A 23246-nucleotide genomic window follows, 5' to 3' on the forward strand; every position below is an offset into this window, starting at 1 on the left:
CTACTCTCCATCTATGAATCTGTCCCCATTTTCCTTGTCAGTTCAGTTTGTTCTTTAAATTCCACATATGAGTGAAATCATATGGTGTTTGTCTCTTCCTGATTGGCCTATTTCACTTAGGATATGTTCTCCTTTTGCCTGTCCTTCTTCTGCTCCTCATTTACATCTATGTCCAGTCATAACTTCTTCCTTGACCAGAGGCTTAAACTCTAAATTATTGCTGGACAGCTCTTCCTGAATGTTCCATTAGTCTTTGGGGCACAGGGCTGCATTTCCTATTTCAATTAATAACTCTACCACATGCAAAATCTTCTCATTTTTATACCTTGGTGTCAGTCTATGCACAACCAATGAAACTCTAAATTCTAAAGAATTCACTCATCTAGTATTTCTTAAATATACTACTGTCTTCTCCACCTCAACTGCTATTGTATTAGGTAAATCCTTCAAGACACAATGTTCAGAGTAATGCAACTGGTCTTCCTAATGCTGGCTTGGCCTCTTACATCCATCTTCTATACTCTTTGAAGAATGATCTATTAAAAATATAAGTCTGCCTATAACATGCTCCTGATGAAAAGCTCCCAGGCATTTAACTTATTCAAGGGGATGTAACTCATATAATACATAAACTTCCTATTATGGCTTACATAATAAGGCCCTTAAACACTATCTAAGTTTGATTCTTCATTGTGCATTTCTGTTCCAGTGTTATCAAGCTGCAGTTTTTTCCTCTATGACTCTGAGCATGCTCCTTCCTTTACAAGCAAGTCCTTTTCATTCTCTGTCTACTACCAGCTCAGTCCTTCTTGTTATCTTCTGAATTTCTTCAGGGTTCCACTCTTGATGGATCATATAAGGTTTTATTGCCTAGCATAGTTCCTACCAAATACAGCACATTGGAGTAAAAGGCTACACATTCTTAGATATGTGTAACTCCAGTTCCTAATACCTGACATATAGTAGCTGGACACTTTGTCTCAACTCATTCAGAATTAGCTATCAGAAGTGACACATTCATTATTGAGGTATATACTCAGAACATTTATGCCAGAGTTTTGTCTTTTAATTTTGATTACTCACCATATTTATGGGATCAACTGGTCCAATGCTGTTCACATAAACATCGGTTTCGATTACTGTTGGCCTCACTGCAAAACGCCAAACAAATAATGGTCAAAGATATGACCAGGGGTTGCACTCAACAGAACTTTGTTTCCAGATAACCTAAAGGAGTAACAATATTTACTTTTAGGGTGTCCAATCTGTAGCCCACGGGCCATATACAGCTCCGGATGGCTATGAATGTGGCCCAACACAAAACTATAAATTTACTTAAAACATTATGAGATTCTTTTTGTGATTACATGTAACAATGTATGTACTGTGTGGCCCAAGACAATTCTTCTTCTTCCAGTATGACACAGAAACACCCAAAGTTTGGACACCCCTGAATCCTCATTAGAAAATGAAGAAATGAAAGGTTACAAAATATGAACACATTTTCCATTTATAAATTGATTACACAATAACACTTCCGACTGAAAACATTTCATTACACAAGCTAAGAAATGTTTTAAAAGTACCTAAATCATGCATGAAAACTAAATAATTTAGTTAAGTAAAAATTACAGATAATTTGCTCTGCAATAGTCATAGGATGCTAGAATTTGAATGGAGTTTAGAGCCTATTATTTTTACTCCCCTTGTCTCTCCCTCGTTAACAGTATTCCTGTAGGTTGTTTATAGGTGGCTCCAAAGTAAGGTGGATTTTTACCTAATTCTCATGGAATATAAGGTATGGGCATCACTATGAATTGTATGTTTTGTACCTATCATTAGTGTTTCCCAGTAAGTCTTTGAAGGGTACATGCATCATTTTTATATTCTAACAAAATGTTAGCACAGGTCAGCATTTTAAATATTTATCAAATGATATGATTAACAAATGTCTACAGTCATGCCATATTTGTAATTAGGCTTTTAACTTTTGCCAGGTATTTTTAGTTCCTGTAATGAGAAAAAAAAAAAAAAAAAATTATTTGAAAATCAAAATAATGATAAATTATAATTAATAATTATAATAATAATAATTATAATGATAATTATACTCATAAGATTTGTTGCTTGTATGAAAAACATGTTTACATAGTTTCTTTTATTTCTCTTCCCCACCAAATAAGATATAAATGGTTTATTTATTGATTATTCAAATACTTGTTGAGAAATGTGTCTAAAAGTGTCACAAAGTAGATAAGAAGAAAGTCATTCCAAGACAAAAATCTATTATATGTATCACAGAGTTTTATAGAGATAATGCGAATGATATAAATCAGAAAAAAATAATTTGTAGGGTAAAAAGTCCTAAAGTAGTATGTTTTCAGAAATATTTACTTAGTTCTCTTGTGTAAGCTTTATCTGATTTCCCTTCCTGGCAAGATGTTTATCACTCTTGCAATTCAGATGCCAAGCTCTGCCTGGCAGGACACACCTCCTCCTCTAACACCCAGCTGGGGCTGCCTGTCTGAGTCTCTCTCAGTACCTTCCATTCTCTCAGGGCTCCCTGGCTAGCAGGCTCCTGTGGAAAATTCGAAGCATTTTTAAAAGCAATTCCTATATAATTTCATAATATTATTGTATCTTACCCTTTGCAACGAAGAAAAAACAACACTTAGAAATACACACATAACATTTAAATAATTTGCTTTTTTCAAAAAAAGGATTTATCACATGACATATATTTCTTAGCTAGAAAAATAAATGCTTCCTAGAAATAGTTTTGATGTGAAAATTTCAGGTTTTAGACCTATACATAACAATGTGATTTGATTTTTCTAGCCAATAATTAGATTTCTTAAATCAAAGTGGGTCATGTGATTTATATAAGGTTTATAAATTAACTTAGGCTGATAACTTCTGCATTGCTTTAACCACTTGCCATTTATTTTGACCAACTATGAGATGTAGCCAATAAATATAATATAATTAAGATAATTATAGCTAGATTACAGAATGGTTTGTAGGAAGGCCAACTTATAACTGGGCAGGGATCTAAGTATATTTATGACCACTTACATCCAAGTCAGTGCAACACACCAGTCATACCTAATTAGATATTTTCAGTTCACTTAATAAATCAACAAACACTATCTGTTCTTTAGTTCATGCTACTGAGGACAAAACACTTCTATGCCAAGAAGTTAATGATTCCGGAGGACATTTTTATAGGTAGGACATACCGTTGACATTTATAGCACAAAGTTTTAGAAGTAAGTGACCTATCCTGGTTTTCTTATGTCCACATTTAGGGCATGAGCCACCCAGAGGGGTTTCATGATCAGCCTAAATCATCTACAATGGGACCAGTGAAGACTCACATCAACCAGTCCAGTGTAGAATGTTGCAATAGAAAGAATACATTATGCTGAGTGAAATAAGCCAGGTGTTGAAAGACCAATACCATATGATCTCACCTTTAACAGGAAGCTAAACAACAAAACAGACAAGCAAGCAAAATAAAAACAAATACACTGAAATATAGAACAGGGGGACAGTGACCAGAGGGGAGAGGGGAGGGAATTTAAGGGGAAAAAATGGGACGGATTTAGAGGAACAAGTATAAAGGACACAGGGACAACAACTAAGGGGGGTGGAAATGGGCGGGAGGTGGGGTGCATGGGGGAGGGGTGGGCTGGGATGGGAGAAATAAACAGAAAACTGTACTTGAAAAATAACTAAATAATTTTTTTAAAAGAAAGAATATATTAAAATAAATATATGTACATATATTTGCAAAGTATAAGTATTTTTTCAATAAAACATAATTTTATTTTAATTTTTAATGTTAATTGGTGTTAGTATTATTATTTCCTAACACATGTGCAAAGGTCCAGGAACTAATACATTGAGGAAAATATTTTATGTAGTTACTATTGTTTCTCCTATGGTACCCACACAATGAGGTACTGAATGCACCTAAAAACAGTGGAAATCACAGCAAACAGGATTTGAAGTGACAGCATCCCCTTTTCAAAGAGTAACTTACAGACTCACATTGTATTTTTTATTTTATTGTTTTTCATTACCATTTAGTCCCCTGAGAACCCCCTAACCTCGCCAGCCCTGCAATTCCCTCACCGCTGTCCATGTCCATGAGTCCTTTTTCCACTTTGCTCAGTTCCTCCACATCCAACCTGCTCCACACACCTTAGTTGTCACCCTGCTCTCTATCTATGAGCAAACTATAAATATTTTAAAAGTTATTTTGTATCCCATTTAAAATTTGGGGCTGCTCATATTTCATCAGTTTCTTAAACTCCAGCCCCAAAACACAAGGAAAAAAAACTGAAGGTGAATTAAAATATTTCAGATTCATTTTGAAACTATAGCTAGTTTCCAAACTAACAGGGAAGCAGGAAAAAACTGTAATTGTTACTTAACAATGACTCATTACCCTTTTATTGATTCACAGCATGAACAATCCCTGTGCATGAAATCACTTCGCGTACAGGCTTCTTGGTAATTGAGTCAGTACTGTTTCTTAGTACTATGGCTTTCTCAGTCCAGATTTTGTTCAATGGCAGGATTTTAGTAATATTTAAAAAGAAACATCATTATTTTGATTCAGAGAATTATCACTCCAGCTTCATTAAACAATTTTTCAAGTGTGAGCACAAACTATGTTTAATTCATTAACACACACAGAAATCAATTATCTCTTTGAGATAGCAGGACAGTGATTGAGAAAACAGTGCACTACCTCAGCAGATTAATCCACGGAATTCGGGTAGAAGCGACACTGGATTATTTTTGCAAGGTGTTTTTTTTTTTTGGTGCTGTGATTCTAAGTACATTGTTTAAAGTATCTCCCCAGAGTATAAGTAGTAAATTTCCAGTGAGAGTATGTAAAAGGAATAGACATTTCTTTCAAGTAACTTAAAGAAAATGCAGAGAATAGAAAGAGGAAGAAAAAACAGAAAGAAGAACACAGTGAGATCAGTGAAGTTTCCTCATTCAGTTTCCAAATAGCTAAGGCAAAAAAGAAGAGCTTACAACTCTAGAGATGGGCAATCCATTAATTAAAAGAATATAAACTAAAATAAATATTTGAAATATTTTCTCCATAATTGTTTTTAACCGTGCTTTCTTGAATGCCCTATTCCAATGACTCAAATATATCTTTAGCAGAATATATAGAGTTGTGGTCACTTTTGAATATTCAAATTATATCAAGTCAATTATAAACTCTAATCTTAGACAATATGTTTAACAGTCTTTTCTTATTACCCCAGAAGAAACAGAAAAAGGAAAATTAACAGCCCCACTGATCCAGATATTATAGTTATAACACATAGACTTTGAGAGAACTATGACTAATGTGTTTCTTATTTTTCAACAGAATGCAGGGGTTCTCAACCCAATAATGTCATATGTGTGTCCCTATACATATTTCCAGGTCTTACTAAAAAGGAAATGTCAAGTAACACTCATCATCTCCCTTGCCAGGATATATAAGGACAAATAGACACTTGGAAACATGGATGAAAAGGTACACATAAAGAAATAGGTACAAACCTAAGGTACAAACCTTAGACTATCAGTTGAGAGACTTCGAATGGCTATGCCCTACAAGAAAGAAAATTTTTACCAAAAAAGTAATAATAATAAACCAGTTTAGGCCAAATGAAGGTGATCTTCCTTTTTCAACCTGACTACAAGAAGAAAAATAAATCATCTCTAGTGACAAATAAATCATGTAAATCTTCATTATTTTTAATATACTCTACTAGGATTCAATAAAAAAGTTAACAGATATTAAAAGAAACATTGGGAAATCACCTTAAGTCAAGATATAAAATAAAAATGTTTTTAAAAGTCACACAAAGATCTCATGTAGTCCTCAGACAAAGACTCTAAAATAACTACTGTTAATATATATAAGAAAATAGATATAAAGGTGGTAAATGATAAACCACTTGAAGCCAATTTAAATATCTGGTGCAAATATTACAAGAGAGAATTGTTAAACTAGAAAACAGGTCAGTAATAAAGAACAGATTGAAACACAAAGACAAATAATGGAAATTGAATGAAAGTGTGTGAGAAATACAGAACACAGGGAAAATGTCAACTGTATCTGTAATTGAAGTCACAGAGAAATTAACAATGAAAAATGACTGAGTAAATACCAGCCAAGAGTTTTTCAAAGACAATGAAAGTTTCTGATACACAGATTGAAGAAAACTTGTGAACACCCTAAAGATATACCACAAATGAAACAAAAATATTGGGACATTACATAAAATCAAAGAAAACTAAAGACAAAGAAAATATAAAAACAATCAGAGATAAATGGTATTTTACTTTTAAGATAGCATTATCATTTATGAATAGTGAATTTTCAACCAAAATAATAAAAAGAAGAAGAAAATCAAGTTATGCTTATAACTGGCGGAATGAAAATAACAGCCATGCTGAGTTTTCATATACATTAAACATATGATTCAAAAATGAATGCAATTCAAAAGCATTTTCATGTAAAAACTAAAATAATTTGTTGCTATGCAACCTGAACCAAAAGAAATACTGTTAAGAATATGTTTCTAAATTTTAAAAAAGCAGTATTAAAGAAAATAATACTAGATAAGGTGATTTCTTGGTAAGAGCTAACTGTTTTTAAACTTTAAAATATAATAATATTGTCTTTCCACATTTTAAAATCTAGAATAAAAATACATAATATAATAGCAAAAAAAGATTAGATTTTATGTAGTATGTGGCATGTGATGTCCTTGAACTGTGATAAAGTTACTGATTTATCATTAAACCTAAACAAGTAAAAATGCATACTGTAGCTACTAAAAATAAGAAATAGTTATATACTTAATAACACAAAGTTAAAACTATAATTATTATACAAAGCGAAAAGAATAATAAAGTTGTAAAATGTGTATAGAACAGATTACACAAGTTAGAAAAAGAGAAAACAAATGTAAAACCAGTAGATTTAAAATAATATGTAAAATAATTATCTTAATTATATTTGCAGCAATCACTTCATTTAAAATAAAAATATTGTAGATAATAATAATAATGGGGAAAATACAAAGCTACTATCCAACAGAAAGTTTATAGCAATCCTAAATCTGTACCTACCTAAAACAGTCACAATATATATTAAGCAAAAACTAACTGGACTTTCAAAAAATAGATAAATCAATGGTTGCATTAAATATTTTTAATATACCTCTCTCAGGAGATATATAGATTTTTGAGCAATAAGAATTGAACAATATTTTTAAAAAAAAACTAGAAACAAGTATATTCTCTAAGCAAAATGGAATTAAGCTAAGTATCAATGACAAAAATGTATCTAGAACAAAGCCTAACATTTCTTAATTAAGAATTATTCATTTATCTAGTTCAGGCATCCAGGATATTACAAAGACATAAATTGTGAAATGCTAAAGCAATGATTAGAAGACATTTATTTTATTCGTTTCTCAATATTTCTTAAAAAAATCTACAGAACAACAACAAGGGAAAAACAGAAGTGCACAAAAACTGTAGCCTTAGCATAATTTGAATATAAAGAGTGCAAAAATTTCAAAATTATTGTAAAATCAACAACAAACAGCAAATCCTAGCAATAAATCTCTCAGACTCTTCCTCATCTCTGTCCTGCAAGACTTTGTGCTGAGCAAAGCTGACTAAGGTAAACTGTCTGGAAGAGAGAAGATGGGGACTAGTTACCTAAGATAGATCTAAAAGGACAAAGACAGTAAGTGCTGTAAGTTTGAAAACATTCTAAAATGTCATCTGCAATCCACAACATACATGATGGGAAAGAGCAGTCTTTAACACAAACAGTTTGGGGCAGAGAAATATGTAAGAGACAGAGAGAGAGAGAGAGAGAGAGAGAGAGAGAAATGGGCTTTAGAAATTGAATGGTAAAGAGGTAAAAAAAGAAGGGCAATTTTATGCTCCTATAAGAAATGAGAACCAATAAATAAAAACCATACAATTCTTTGTTCAACACAACGCATATATGCAAGCCACCCACAAAAATAAATTTATTTAAATTATCTGAGATGTGCTATAATGACATACAGAGATGTCAATAAAGTAAGAATCTTGCAAAATACTCATAAGACCACAAAAGAAGTAAGAAAAAAAGAAAAGAAGATATCCATACAATAATGTTGGAGAAATAAGAAATAAGATACAATACCAACCAACTGTGGAAAACCCTCTCAAAAAATATGAAGCAGAAAACAAAACTGTCAGACAATACTTCAAACATTTAAATGTAGTCAAACAACCATTTGGGAATTAGAAAAATACCATTGAATCAGAAATTTGGAAACTACCATGTTTTTCGGACTATAAGATGCACAGTTTCCCCCAACTTGGGAGGAAATGGGGTGTGTGTCTTATAGTCCGCATGTAGGTTACCTGGCTCGCTGTGGAGGGGGAGAAGCCTATGTATTTATGTTCTTAAATATTTTACCACACTTTTTTGCTTCAATTTTTCTTCCTATTTTCCTCCTCTAAAATCTAGGTGCATCTTATGGTCCAGTGGGTAAAAAAAAAGCATCCTTCCCAAAGATACACACACCAAAAAAAAAGAATAAATGAATGAAATTAGGGAAGAAATGGGGAAAAAATTGTAAGATGACCAAGAATAAATACCCTAAAAATGAATAATAAGCAGAGGGGAAATCAAGAGATATAAATGAGATGAAGAGAGAATCCACAGAGAAAGTTTGGCAGATAGAAGGCAGGCAAATTATGCTTAGCCTTCTTAATTGAAACCCATGAAAAAGAAAAGCAAAACGATGGAAGAGAAACAATATCCAACACTATAATGCAAATAAATAAGTAAATATAAAAATAAATTTTTCCAGGATGAAAGAAAACTTGAAATTTTGTTTTTAAAAGGCATGTTAGTTACCCGGAAGAAAAGTCCCCCCAAATAAACAGCTCTAAGACATAGCCTAGTTAAAGTATTCAATTCAAACAAGAAGAAAATTCCAAAGGACTTACTGGGGGCAGGGGAAGATGAAATAATGATGAGGGCCAAAGAATTGGACGGGTGTCAAATTTCTCAAAAAGACACAAAAAGGTAGTCAACTTTGAAATAGCCTAATAAGAAAACAGTGAAAGAAGCCAGACCAAGGATTTTACATCCAGCCAATCTGTCTTTCAAGCAGCAAGTCAGTTAAAAAATGCTCTCAGCAGATGAAAACATTGTAAAAAGCCTACCAGCGTACAATGACAAAGAAAATATCCAGAAACAAGGACTAATGGTAAGCATATTAACACATATTGAGGGCATAGTAGATACTAAAATAACGATTGAGATAGGTTATGAAACCAATTTACAACTATTATTTGTCCTTGCAGAGCAGAAAATGCTCTAACTGAAAATAATCTAGTAAAGAAGAGAAAATACAGAAAAAAGTCCACTGTTAGTATGGACAGTAACTGTGAGCTAACAACTAACAACTTATCTTCAAAAGAGCAAAATATTTTTAAGAAAACACTCAGGTTATTAAGAAAGTTAAATATACAAAGGTAAACAAGTCAAAAACCATAAAACTTCTAAAATACTGAAATAAAAATTATCAATTAGTGTTCAAGGAACCCACACCTCATATAGAAATATAGCACTTGTAATTAAATATTGTGACAGAATTGAGAACAAAAACTTCTATCAGTCATTTCAATGGAGGGAATGACTTATTTATTAAAAGAAAAAGATATTTCATTTTGGATCACAAAGCAGGACCTAATGATATGCTTCACACAAGGGTAACAGCTAAAACAGTGATTCATGAAGGCAAAAATTAATGAGAAGTACAAGAAACTATCAGGCTAATGGAAACAACAAGAAAGTCTGGGTAACTATCTTGAATTCAGTAGAGTATAATGTTAAGTCAAAAAGCTTTAATTGTGACAAATTAAGTCTCTTTCTTAATGCTAATGTCACAAGCCATTATGAAGATACAACACAAAGTAGTTAACCAAATAACAACACAGCTATTTTTATGAGGCAAAATGTACAGAAAAGGAAAAGAAACATAAATAGTAACATGCCAAAAATTAAAAGTAAAAGAAAATCATTAAATCCCAGGCTCAAAAACTAGAAAAGGAACAAAAAATTAAAACAAAATAAAATACAAGGAGTGTTATAAAAATAAAGTGCAAACTTTGAAATAGTTAATAGGACAACTAGTAATTGGGAATCCTAGGTTTTGAGGGGATTTAACACACAAAAAACACACTATTCTTAATTTTGTTGATTAAAACAGGGGATAATAAAATAGGAGAAACAAAAGGGATATAAATATTGAAATAATAACTCATTTTTAAAAGTCCTAAGAGGCTCCTTTGAAGACTTCTTTGCAGATAACCTTGAAAACTTTGATGAAAAGGTTTTATTTTCCTAGGGAAATACAGATTACCAAATTTGCCCTACCAGAATAGAAAATATTAACAAACTGGTCTTTATAAGAAAGTAAAATGATTATTCCTAAAAAGGATAAGACCTGAGTGGTTTCACAATGAAATTCCACAGGGCCTCCAAAAGCCAGGTGTTGCTAATGCCCAGTAAATTGCTGGACCTTTGAGAATAAACTGAAACTCCCTTTCATGAAACGAACATAAAAATGATACCTAAAAATGATGAAGACAGTACTCAAAAATAAAATGCAACATGAATATTACTCAGGAATACCAATGTAAAATACTAAATAATATGTCAGCAAACAGAATCCAACACTTCATTAACTATATAATATATGATGACCAAGTGGGTTTATTCAGATATGTACATTGATTTAGTTCATAGTATACACTATATTAATATTTCTAAGGGTGAAAAACTTATAATTATTTTTAGAAATGCTGAAAAGGACTTTGATAAATTTCAATACCAATTCCTGATTAAAAAATAAAGTCAAGAAAATCAAAAGATAATTTCTTAATGTGAATATACATATAAAAAACACTAGTCATTTCTAAGGTCTGCAACAATGCAAAGTTACCCACTACCATCATTATTATTCATATATATTAGTGAGTGCTATTAGATGAGAAACATCAATGATTTGCACATGAATTGGCAAAGAAAAAATAAAATCATTTCTTTGCATATAGAATAATAGCATATATTGAAAACTCTGATATTCAATGCTTAAATTAACAATAAAAATCAGTAAGGTACTAGAAAGATAATAGGACATAAAATGAGCATTTATAAATTTATAACATTCATAAACAAAATATAATTAAGTTTTTATCTCAGATAATAGAAGCAAAGATTGATTTTTTTAAAATAAATAATGCTCAGTCAACCAAAAAGCCATTAGAAAAAGATAAAATCTAAGAAATTAGATTTATACTTCATACCATACAATAAACACATGGATCAGGGAATTAAATATAAAAAAAATAAAGCAATACAAGTACTAAAAGTAAACATGGACTGATTCCACTCTAAACCAGTAACATTCAAACCAGAGTGTATTGAAAATAATGTAACCACACTGAAATAAACAGGGATGAAAAGAACTTGCAATCGAAGTAACTTTGAGGATCAATATTTTGACTGCACACTGTAAAGCTAAAATCAAAAATAATTATACATTATTTTATTCAAGTTAAATTGTTATCATAGACATGTTAAAATTCTAAAACTATGTATTTATTATAATTGAACAAATAAGAAAATATTCTATAGATATTCTACAGAGTCAGATGTCTCCTTTTCTTTTTTCTTTTTTAAAAATTATAATTCAATTACAGCTGTCCCATTTTTCTCCCATTACTCTCCCCTGCCCTACCAACCCCCGATCTCCCACATTCAATCCCCCCCAGTTGTCTTTGTCCATGGGTTCTTTATTCATGTTCCTTGTTGACCCTTTAGGTATCTCACTGTTGGAAAAAGAAGTTAAAAATAAGGGGGAAAGCTAGACTGAACCCTGCAGTGTTTAGATTGGAATCAGAGATCTCAGTATAAATTCATAGTTTATAATACATAGATATAGAAATGTAGATGTCTGTGAATGTGTGTGTACCACATACATTTTCTACTTCTGCCCACTGAGAGAATCAAGAAGCAGGGCACCCTATATTAATGAATATACCTAGTGCCCAGATCACAGTTTCTAAATAGCTTTTTACAAAAAAAGAACCAGGCCACTTTGGAGAAATGGTTAATTGCATTGTGAGATTAAAATTAGTGTGGAATATCTTATGTGCTAGACAGAAAGGATATGCTAACAATATGATGGGAACATGTGAAAGAAAGTAGAGTAGAATGTTTTGTTTCTGTATTTCCACCATACACAAAAGTAAACTTAAGATGGATAAAACACTTAAATATAAGTCACAACACCATCAAAGTCCTAGAGGAGAACACACGCAGGGAGATTTGAGATATTCTGAGCAGTAATATTTTCATCAATATGTCCCCTAGATCAAGGAACATAAAGTATAGAATAAATGAATGGCACTTCATCAAAATAAAAAGCTTCTGCATGGCTAAAGAAAACATCATCAAAATGAGAAGGGGACCAATCGTATGGGAAAATATATTTGCTAATTATACCTCAGACAAGGGTTGGATCTCCACAATGTATAAAGAACTCACAGGCCTCTACTTCAAGAAGACAAAAAAAAAATTAAGAAATGGGCAAAGGATCTTAACAGACACCCCTCCAAGGAGGACATACAGAGGATCCAGAGACATATGAAAAGATGCTCAGCATCACTACTGATCAGAAAGATGCAAATTAAAACCACAATGAGATACCACTTCACACCAGTGAGAATGGCCATCATAACCAAATAAACAAGTGCTGGTGAAGTTGTGGAGAAAAGAGGACCCTGGTACACTGTTGGTGGGAATGCAGACTGGTGCAGCCACTTGGAAAACAGTATGAAATTTCCTCAGAAAACCAAAAATGGAACTGCCTTTAAACCAGCAATTCCACTGCTAGGAGTATATCCTTAGAATACTGAAACACCAAGTCAAAAGAACCTATGCACCCCATGTTCACAGCAGCACAATTTACCATAGCCAAGTGCTGGAAGCAACCTAAGTGCCTACTGGTAAATGAGTGGATCAAAAAACTGGTACGTTTATGCAATGGAATACTACACAGCAGAAAGAAAGAAGGAGCTCCTACTTTTTGGAAAGCAGGGTTGGAACTGGAAAGCATTATGCAAAGTGAAATAAGCCAGGCAGTAAAAGACAAATGCCATATAATCTCCCCTGTAAATGGAACCTAATCAACAAAACAAACAAGCAAGCAAAATAGAACTGGAGACATTGAAATAATGAAAAAACTGACAGTAAACAGAGGCGAGGGGAGAAGGGGATAATAGGAAAAAGGGAAGGGGTCATCAAGGAACATATATAAAGGACATATGGGCAAAGCCAAAGGCAGGTAGGAACAGGGTGGGAGGGAGGGATTCATGGGGCAGGAGGGAGTCATGGGGGAAAATGAAGACAACTGTACTTGAACAACAATAAAAAAAGAAAAAAATTAAAAATAATTTAAAATGCATTGATATTTGAATCAAAGCTCTAGATATGTAGAATTCAATCTGATAAAATATATTTAATACTATTTAACACTTCTTCAAAGGAAATACCAATAAAAATAAATATATACTTTGAGCAATATATGATGCTCATGAATTTGGTATGATAAAAATTCTATAGGTAAATATTTCAATTTCCCTATAATTGGCCATATATATAATGCAATCTCAATAAAATCTTTGCTGATTTATATTTTCTGTTTCGAAGATTCATGGAAAAGACTTAGAAGTTTATTATATTATAAAATGTGTATATAAATGCAAAGGACCAAAGATAACAATCTTAACAAAGAAGAACAAAGTGATATTACCTACTCTAAATATGCTATCCATGTTTATAATTCTACATTAATTAAAATAGTGTATCACTGGTTCAAAATTAGAATGCCTACTTACTTTTCGAATATTTACTCATGAAATATCTCTCAACTTCTCTGACAGTTTCATCAAAACTTTGCTGTCTCATCCTTCTTTGTAGCAGTTGTAAAATAATTACATCAGAAATGTTTATATGCCTATTTGTTCATCAGACTGTGAACCCCTCAAACTAGCGCCATTCCAGTCACTACCTGTTAAACCCAGCAGTCTGACAAACCATCAGCCACTCAAGGAATATGTAATCTGTAATTAAAATAACATCAGTAAATATGGTTTTCATAGTCCCCTGCATCTCAGAAAAAGTAAAACTTACCTCCTATATCGGGGCGAAGTTTATTGTCATAGCCTTGAAGCAATGAATTGAGAATTTGTGTTACATCTCCTTCATGAATCTTTGGTGCCAAAACCCAAGTTTTGTTGACTGTTAAATCCTCATCATCTTCATCATCTGCTTTATCAACAACACTAAATAATTCCAAAAATAAAAAAGGATGATAGAAATTTCAACCAAATTGTGTATTTCAAAAAACATAGTTTAAGATTATTATAATTTTGTTAGGGAATAGTAAGAGGGGGAAGAACATCTGAAATATTTTCATTGGAAGTATTTTATATCTAGTAACAGTAGTGACTTCACTGTATGAACCATCATACTAATAACAACACTCAAGAGTTTAGAATCTGTTACCAAAATATAGCACATAATATTAAAATAATAAAATGAATAGTGGTCACCCCCTCAATGGTAGCTAAAGGCGATGGAGATTACGCACTGAAAATGGCCCCAGATTTGTGCAGCGCGCAATCTGGACAACCACGGGTGGTCCACCACCGCAGAAAATAAACCCGCCACACTCAAAAATTAAAATAAAAATATAAATTAGTACAGAGGGAGTTGATTATCATAGTCAAATGTATAAAATGCATGTAAACAGAAGAAGATTTAAGGAAAGATGAGTGAAGAAAGAGTTGAAATAAAAGGAAATAAATATTAAACACATAATACTTATGTGTTATGCCTTTCTCCATTGAAGTTGGAAGAACCCAGGCATCTTATTCCAAAACATCACCAAAGACTGTCTTATTATCAAATCAACACTGTGTACCTCACCCTCCATATATATTTGGGGTCAGAGCTGAAGTAAAAAGAAATTAAGTATTGAACTATTGAACACATCTATGACTTTCTTCTTTTAAGGCACAAGAACTCAGACATCTTATTTTAAAGCATCACCAATGATTGTCTTATCATCAAATCAAGGATGTGACTCACCCTCCACATGTATTTGTTGGCATGACTTTCAAACTGTAGGACTAGAGTAGAATTTAAGGATCAGATAAGCCACTGTCTTTATGCTACAAAGGAAAAAACTGAAGACAGTAGGGAACTAACCAAGCACAACCCTGTTTATTAGCAAAACTGGGAATCAAGCTCTAACTCTCCAGTTAATATTTTCAACTACACCTGTGGGTTTACCAAACATAAAAATTCAGCTTACTTCTGAATCGTGATTAAAAATACAGTAATATAGAAATTCATCTGCAATTCATCAAAAGTAACAGACTATTCTTAATTGACAACAATCAACTTTATACCACACAAGAGATAGCAGACATACCCAAAATATCCAAATCAATAAAGTTATTGGTGAAAATGAAAAATGTGTTTTTTATTTTATGGAAAAAATATGGACTTTTTGACCAACCCAGTATTTACATATACTGTATTTTAAAGATTGGCTTCTCTCCAGTAATGAATACACAAGTTTACATTCTTTATTTAATCTTTCTACACTATCCACTCAGGTCTATTTTCTTTGGACCTAAACATCTTATCTAATTCATCTCCCATTTAGCATTTGACATATAGAATCACCTAAATTTAAGGCAAATATATAACAATGATTTTATATATGTATATACTGAAAAAATGATTACCAGAATGTTATATCCACCCTATTTATCCTTAATGAGTATAAATCAACATTATAAAACTTAACCTTTTCAGTATTTGCTACCTCATTTCATCTCCACAATAATTCTGTGGATAGGTATTATCAACAGATAATAGAGTGTATTTTATTTTCCATTCTCCTCTCCTGCCTGTCAGAAAATTATGCTTTTCATTCCACTCACTTCTAACTTAGACATATGACTTGAAATGCTCCTTCCTGAGAGGATTATACATCCCTGTCCCACTGAACTCTGCATGGCCCTGTGATTTGCTTTGACTAATGGAAAATATGGGATGCATGTCACTACCGAGATGAAGTTTTAATGTCAGTGCGTGGTTCATCCTGTAGCTTGAGACCTTCTGTCAGAAGACCAGCCATACTCCAACAGAAGCTGCTCCCTTACCTCACTTCCAGAGGGAACATAACATGGACAGACACATTACAACATGCAGTCTGAGCAAGAAATAAACAGCGTCGTAAGCCACTAAGATTTAAGGCTATTTTATTAGCACAGTGTACAATTTTTATTTCTATGTAAAATACTAGGGTGCACTTAGTAAACAGAATTTTAATGAAGAGCTCATTTATATTAATTGTTGTGCATATTTAACTTCAAAAAGTATATACTACTGGTACAGTTGTATGATTTCTTTTACATATTTGTATTTTTCTATAATAGTAACATCCTTGGATTCCAAAATCCACATGTTCATAGTGATTTATATTCCCTTTTTCCAGCTAGGTCAGAGGTAATGAAAATTGACCTCAGTGATATTACAAAGCTATCTTTCCTCATTGTTGGCAAAAACAGAGAAAATGTATCTTAAAGTAAACTTTTCCATATCTTCCTTCCAAGCTTTTAATATTATCTTCAAACTATTCATTAATTACCTTGAATATCATATTGGTATTATTTTAGTTATTAAAATTACTTCTCAGAATTTTAAAAATAGTTCATATTTTTAAATGAAATAGTTCATGTGGGAAAGACATATCCCACATCTCAATGTCTTTCATAGGCTGAAAGATTTTTGTAACATTTACTTATGTTGAGTGAGTGAATGTTTTTTGGGGGAAAAGAATTATGATTTTTCATAACACTATGAGAATGTCTAGACTCATGCTTAAGGACCCATTTTCAATAATTTGAATATACATACTTTCATCATTAGTGTTACTACATTAGACTCTTGAACGTGTGCCCTTACCGTTTATTTTAAAGACTGACGTTTTATCGTTATTCCCACCGAGTGCCTATAATGCACCATCAAGTGCCTCCCCTGTTTCGGGACCTTTGTGCTAAGTTCCTCCCACAGGCTCTATCATTTAATCCAAGTAATTCTTTCAAATAAATAGTAAAACTCCTATTTTATAGATAAAAATAACTTTACAGAATTCCCAGGACATACACTATTAAATCATATAGCCAGGATTTAAGACAATATTGATTTACTTTGAGGACTTGCTTTGCTCTTCCTTTTGAATTTTCCACACCTCATCTTATCTTTATTAAACAAAGAAGGGTGGTTGGATTTAGAGTTTTTCTAACTCATAAATACAGGCAAAAAGTCTGGTAAGTACTTTGAAATGCATTGGCACTGTGCAGGGGTAGGATACTTTGTCTCTACCTTGGAGTTCTGAGTGGTTAAAATAATAATCTCCAGGAATCACACACACTCTCCCCTTTGATGAGAAAGATTTTCTAATGTGCATGTTCAATATTCAATGTAATACTTTAATGCATTTATGGAGAAAATACTATGTACTACATATGTGCTAAGTGCTAAAATACAGAGATAAATAAAATTATATGATCTTATTTTCTCACAAAGAAGAAAACTAATCAAATGATACAAAAAACTGTCATAAAGATGTTTATCACAGTATTACCTATGGTAACCAGATTTCAAAGTCATAGTAATAGCTTGTTTAAGTAAACTATGATATATTCATATGATGCAATGGATACATGCATTCAGTTGATGATGATGAAGCATCAAATGTAAAATTATCTTCATAATTTACTGTTATATAAAATAATATACAACAGTTTAGTTTTACTAAAACTGATGCAAAAACTGACCTAAGATTCCAGGGAAAACAGAATAATAAATATACTAAGTGTGCTACAATAGCGGAGATATACAAAATTTATTTTTCTGTATATTCACAGTATACTATAACCTTTCTGTATCATTTGGTAATGTAAATGCACAACAATGACTTAATTTGACATTAATGTCTATTTTTCCCTTTATACCATGAGACAGTGCTCTGAAATGAATTTCTAATCATTAAAATAAATACATAAATAAATAAATAAAGCAAGCCTCTATAGAGAGAAGCAGAGTTTTATAACTTACCAAGCAATCGATAGCAGCAGTCCTGGAAGTTAGCAACTCGATCCTCCTGCCTGCGTGGGACAGGGCTGACTGCCAGCCCCGTCACCAGCTCTCTGGAGCAGCCCTGAGTTTGCACCAAACCCATAGCAAGTCACCCAATGCATGTAAGCAATTTTTTTATACACAGGGTAAACATTCATCAAGTTTTACCCAGGATGGCCTGGTTTACACCTGTTTTCCTGGAGCAAATATTAATGGCACCCTCCTTCACTGCTGGCAAAGTGACTTAATTTGGATGATAAATTATATAGATACCCTGAATATAGTTACTATAAAGGTAACAATGAATGTCCTGGTTCTGACATCTGGGGAAGACTCCTCTATTAATCTGCTCAGAGAAAGCAGATGAAACTCCAAAGCTGGTTCTTATCAGTTATCTGTAGTTCATGAAGAGGTAAACTGTGTTTATTAATACACATCAGGTTCTATAAGCAGAGTAGGTAAGTGACAAGTTCCAGAAAAGGAATATATACCTGTTACATTGTTTCTCTGCAGAACATACCCTGATGTCAAACCCTGTAAACACTAGCCTTCAAAGAGTATATACTTTGTATATATATAGTATATACTTACAGCTATTATACTATAGCTGATTTTAGACCTGGAAGTCAGAGAAACTAAAAGTAAAATAAGAAATTTAAGAAAAACACAAATTTTGTTATCTGCTTTTTGCCTTTATATTGTAGTTGCTGAATTCCTTTTTATGAAAACTTCCTTCTAGGGTTGCAACTCGGAATCTTTTTATTACTCATAAAACTTGGTAGGTGAGTAAAATAAGTGGAAAAAGCAACAGAGTTAAGAGAATAGGGGACCCATCAGTTAACACACAGAGGAACACCTGGAAATTGAGGAGGGAAAAGACAGCCAATCCAGGAAAAGTGAGAAGCAGTTCTCTGCAATGTGTTTCCAATCTGTTCAGTGCATACCTGTTCCAGGATGGTGATCACATTGCATCTCGACTGACTGCCTTATTTATTTACAGCCCTCTATAAGCTCCTTGAAGCCAGTCAATGTTTTATCATTGTCACCTAGACCAGAGTCTGACAAATAGCAGGTATACAATAAAAAAATAAGCCCTGAATAAGTGAATACATGAAAATAATATTGAAGCTCACCTTGCTGTTTACAGTTAAAATGATAGTAAATAAAAAATAAAAACTATTATTAGTAGCTTTAGTATGAGTCCCTTAGTAAGAAAATTAAATTATTGTAGCTTACTTAATATAATAGTTTTTAAAACACAGTTTACTGATGATGCTACTGTGTTTTAAAAACCACAGAGCGATGAAAGATGGTGAAGGGTTTAACCAAAGAACATGTATGAACAAGGCATGGACATAGACAATAATATGGGAATTAGCTGTGGGAGGGGTAAGGGTGGGGATTGCTAGAGGTGAGGAGAGGAAGAAAATGCAGCAACAATTGTAACAGCATAAAAAAACAAAATCAAAATACAAATACCATATGATGTCACCTATAATAGGAACCCAAAGAACAAAACAAACAAATGAGCAAAATAGCATCAGAGGCATAGAAACAAGGAACAGACAGGGACAGGGAGGGGTTGAGAGGGGGTAAGGGAGGAAAGACAGGGAAGGATCTCGTTAAGAATAAGTATAAATGACCCACAGACATGACAACAGAGTGAGGATTGACTATGGGGGGTGGGGCAGGGGAAAGGAAGGTGGCAAAATTGGGACAACTATAAAAGAACGACAATAAAAAGAATTGTTATTAAGGATAAGGTAGAAACAAATACACATTCTTTAGCCACCTACGCAGGGCATTAAGTTAGTTTGTAGAACATATATGTCTGAGCAAAACAAATGTAATCCAGCAAAAGAGCTACTTGGTGCTGGTCAATATGGTTATGTTATGGAACAAGTAATTCGTAACTCAAGACAGTTATTACATATTTTGGAAAGGTATTCTGATAATTAAATACATCTAGGATTACTGATACATGAATGATGCCCTTGTACGCAAGCAATTTACAAATTGTGCAGACATAAGTAATGGCTCTAGAACTGTGCCCAGAGATTTAAGTCTTTGGCCAGTGCCCTTGATTCTGGAAGACTTGAAGCTACTGGGAGAACCAAATCACATCCTGATCACTGTTAAAATATTTATATTAAACCCACAGTAAAGAGAAAACCACAGGCTCAAAATGGCATCATTGTGCTAAAGCCCATTTTATCAAACCTAGGTATAATCCCTGGACTAATGCTATTTCAACCTTTTCCTGAAATATAATCTTAATCAACCAGTCTGAATTTTCTAGTCAACACCAATGAGGCAATCTGCCAAGTGGCCCCTTATCATCCCCACAAGAAAGTAGAGGCAATCTACAGGATAAAACCTCTATGTTCTCCACGCCACAAAAAACATGCCTTGGTCTACAAATAAAACTCTCTTTTCTTTATACTTGTTCTTGCAAACCCTTCATCCTTTTCCCCTGAAATTCCCTCCCCTCTCCCCTCTGGTCACTGTCAGACTGTTCTCAACTTCAGTGTCTTTGATTATATTTTGCTTGTTTGTTTGTTTTGTTCATTAGGTTCCTGTTAAAAGTGAGATTATATGTGTTGGGCTAGGGTGGGAGGGAGGCAGAAAAAAGTACTTGAACAACAGTAAAAAAATACTCTTTTCTTGTGTTAATACTTCCCTAGTCCCACTCTTCTTTCTACAAAAATCTTCCATTTTGTACAGCCCTTCAGAGCAACTTTCTAGTTACTAGATGGGATGCTGCCCAATAGATAAATTGATTAATAGAGCCAATTACACCTTCAAAATTACTCCACTGTTTTTAATACCCATCATATTTTAATCATGAGCTTTCTGATCTGCTCAGTCAGCTACAAATTGGAACTCATGGTCCAGGTTAACTTTACTTCTATATATCTACTGCCTAGACCAATCTCGACTACTGTTGCTCATATATTTGTTACTTAATATATTTGTCTAAAAATAAAGAGAAGTGTTAAATCTTTATAGACACTGTACCTGGGAGGAAAGGATGGACAATTATTACTGTATCTGGGCTCATTAAAGTCCAGAAGTTCACCATTAATTGTAATTCTTTAGCCTTTAATAGTATGGTACAGTTTTAATGTCATATGTTAGATGACCAGAGTAAAGAATCTTTGAGAAGATATAGGTAATTGTTTTCAAAAGGCCTACCAAATTTTGAGTCCATGCCTTGGGTCACATAATAGCAGTGGTACCACTTTATCTCCCTATTATTCACTAACAGTGACTCAAACTTACCCCAAGAAAGCTGAGAAAATTCAAACTTTTCCCAGAGTTGCCTCCTGGGTATCTCCACTATAGCTTATGGAGAATTCTGAGTAGAAATTATGTCATTTTATTGTCTTGTTTACATCAATAAACATAACTTCTGGAGTTTATGTTCACTGGGAGCAGGGACCCTGAACCCTTTGTCCTGTGCATCTAGCAGATACACTGTCATATATGTTTTATATACATTGCACAGACACTATCAGGGCAAGCATTTCATACCACTATTTCTCCAGGTCTCAGATGTCTACATAACACCTAGTAGCCACTAAATGAATGCTGATGCTCAATAAATGTTTCCTGAATGAATCAATAGCTGTATTTCCTGAAACACAGGGCTTCAGCTGGAGAAACTATTTGAGTACTAATAGAATTAGGTTCTGGGGTATTTCAAAATAGGAAAATACCATGTATTGTCATTGGCATCCCACAGAGTGCAAGAACAGGCTTCTGCTTGAATAAGCCTGGTGACAAGGCATCCCTCATTTTGTCACAGACCATTTGCATTAGAAGAAAAACCCCTCTGGTCGCTGTCCCCTTGTTCTCTATTTCAGTGTCTTTGTTTTTTTTTCTGCTTGCTTGTTTGTTTTGTTGAGGGGAGAGGGAAGGGAATTTAAGGGGAAAAGGGGGAGGGATTTGGAGGAACAAATAGGAGGGACACAGGGACGAAAACTAAGGGGGTGGAAATGGGAGGGAGGTGGGGAGCACGGGGCGGGGGAGGCTGGGATGGGAGAAATAGACAAAAAACTGTACTTGAAAAATAACTAAATAAATTTTTCAAAAAAGAAGAAGAAAAACCCCTTCACATAGTTTTTGCTAATTGGCTCTGGTTCATCTCTTTCCCATGGACATAATAAATTCAACTATGGTTTTACGTAGCACCTTTAAAAGTAAATATCCATTTGATTCCTCAGTGAAACATAAATTCCAAAATTCTTGCTTTTAACACTTTATCTTATGGTGATCTTCAGAGATCAAGTATGCCAGTTTGTTAGTTTTTACCAAAATAAGTATTCTTGTACTATATATATTTCAGATCACGTGAAAGGTACACACTAGGTTTTTACACTTACTGTCCTTCTATCCGCTGCACTCCCCTCCCTCCCTTTCCCCTCTGTCTGTCCTCCCTTCCTTCCTGCTTCCTTCACCCATAGTCATGTTATTGGGTTTGGCTTACATTTGTGATCTCAGAGGTGTGGTGGTTTACAATGCACACTCTGGCCCTGGAACTAGAATCCACTGCTGGATTCGGCACTTACCAGCAAGATGATCTTTAGTAAATTCCTAAAAATCACGATGCTCCAGTCTCCCCAGTTGTAACATGGGTAGAGCAATAGTATTTAGGCTTTATCTCCCTTTGTATTTGCTTTGTGACATTACTAGGTATAACGTCTAGGCTGGACAGTTGATTTTAGAATTTAGGGGACATTTTGCCCATAGTCTTCTGGCAGCACTGCGAGACATCTCAATACTCTATCCTTCTTTTTTCTTGATTGAGATCTATTCCATCAGCTTCCCTATCCTTAAAACTTTAGATTCTTCTGTTTACCTTTGAAGTTCTAAAGGTATATGTCCTTATTTTAACTATAAGATGCTTTATTTTGAT

The 23246-nt window shown here is 33.4% G+C and overlaps 1 protein-coding gene across 1 annotated transcript in view; it reads right to left on the bottom strand.

The window, feature by feature from the left end:
• Window positions 1-23246, bottom strand: part of GABRG1 (gamma-aminobutyric acid type A receptor subunit gamma1) — a 54513-nt gene that overhangs the window by 27368 nt on the left and 3899 nt on the right. Inside the window, exons 2-3 of the mRNA XM_037151869.2 lie at window positions 14303-14454; window positions 1084-1151 (exon numbers count right to left, since the gene is read on the bottom strand). Of these exons, the coding sequence (XP_037007764.1) occupies window positions 1084-1151; window positions 14303-14454 (220 nt within the window). The remainder of the gene's footprint in view (window positions 1-1083; window positions 1152-14302; window positions 14455-23246) is intronic.

The sequence above is a fragment of the Artibeus jamaicensis genome, unplaced genomic scaffold (genome assembly GCF_021234435.1).
Source record: "Artibeus jamaicensis isolate MK-2021 breed Jamaican fruit bat unplaced genomic scaffold, CSHL_Jam_final contig_889, whole genome shotgun sequence".
NCBI classification, from domain to species: domain Eukaryota; kingdom Metazoa; phylum Chordata; class Mammalia; order Chiroptera; family Phyllostomidae; genus Artibeus; species Artibeus jamaicensis.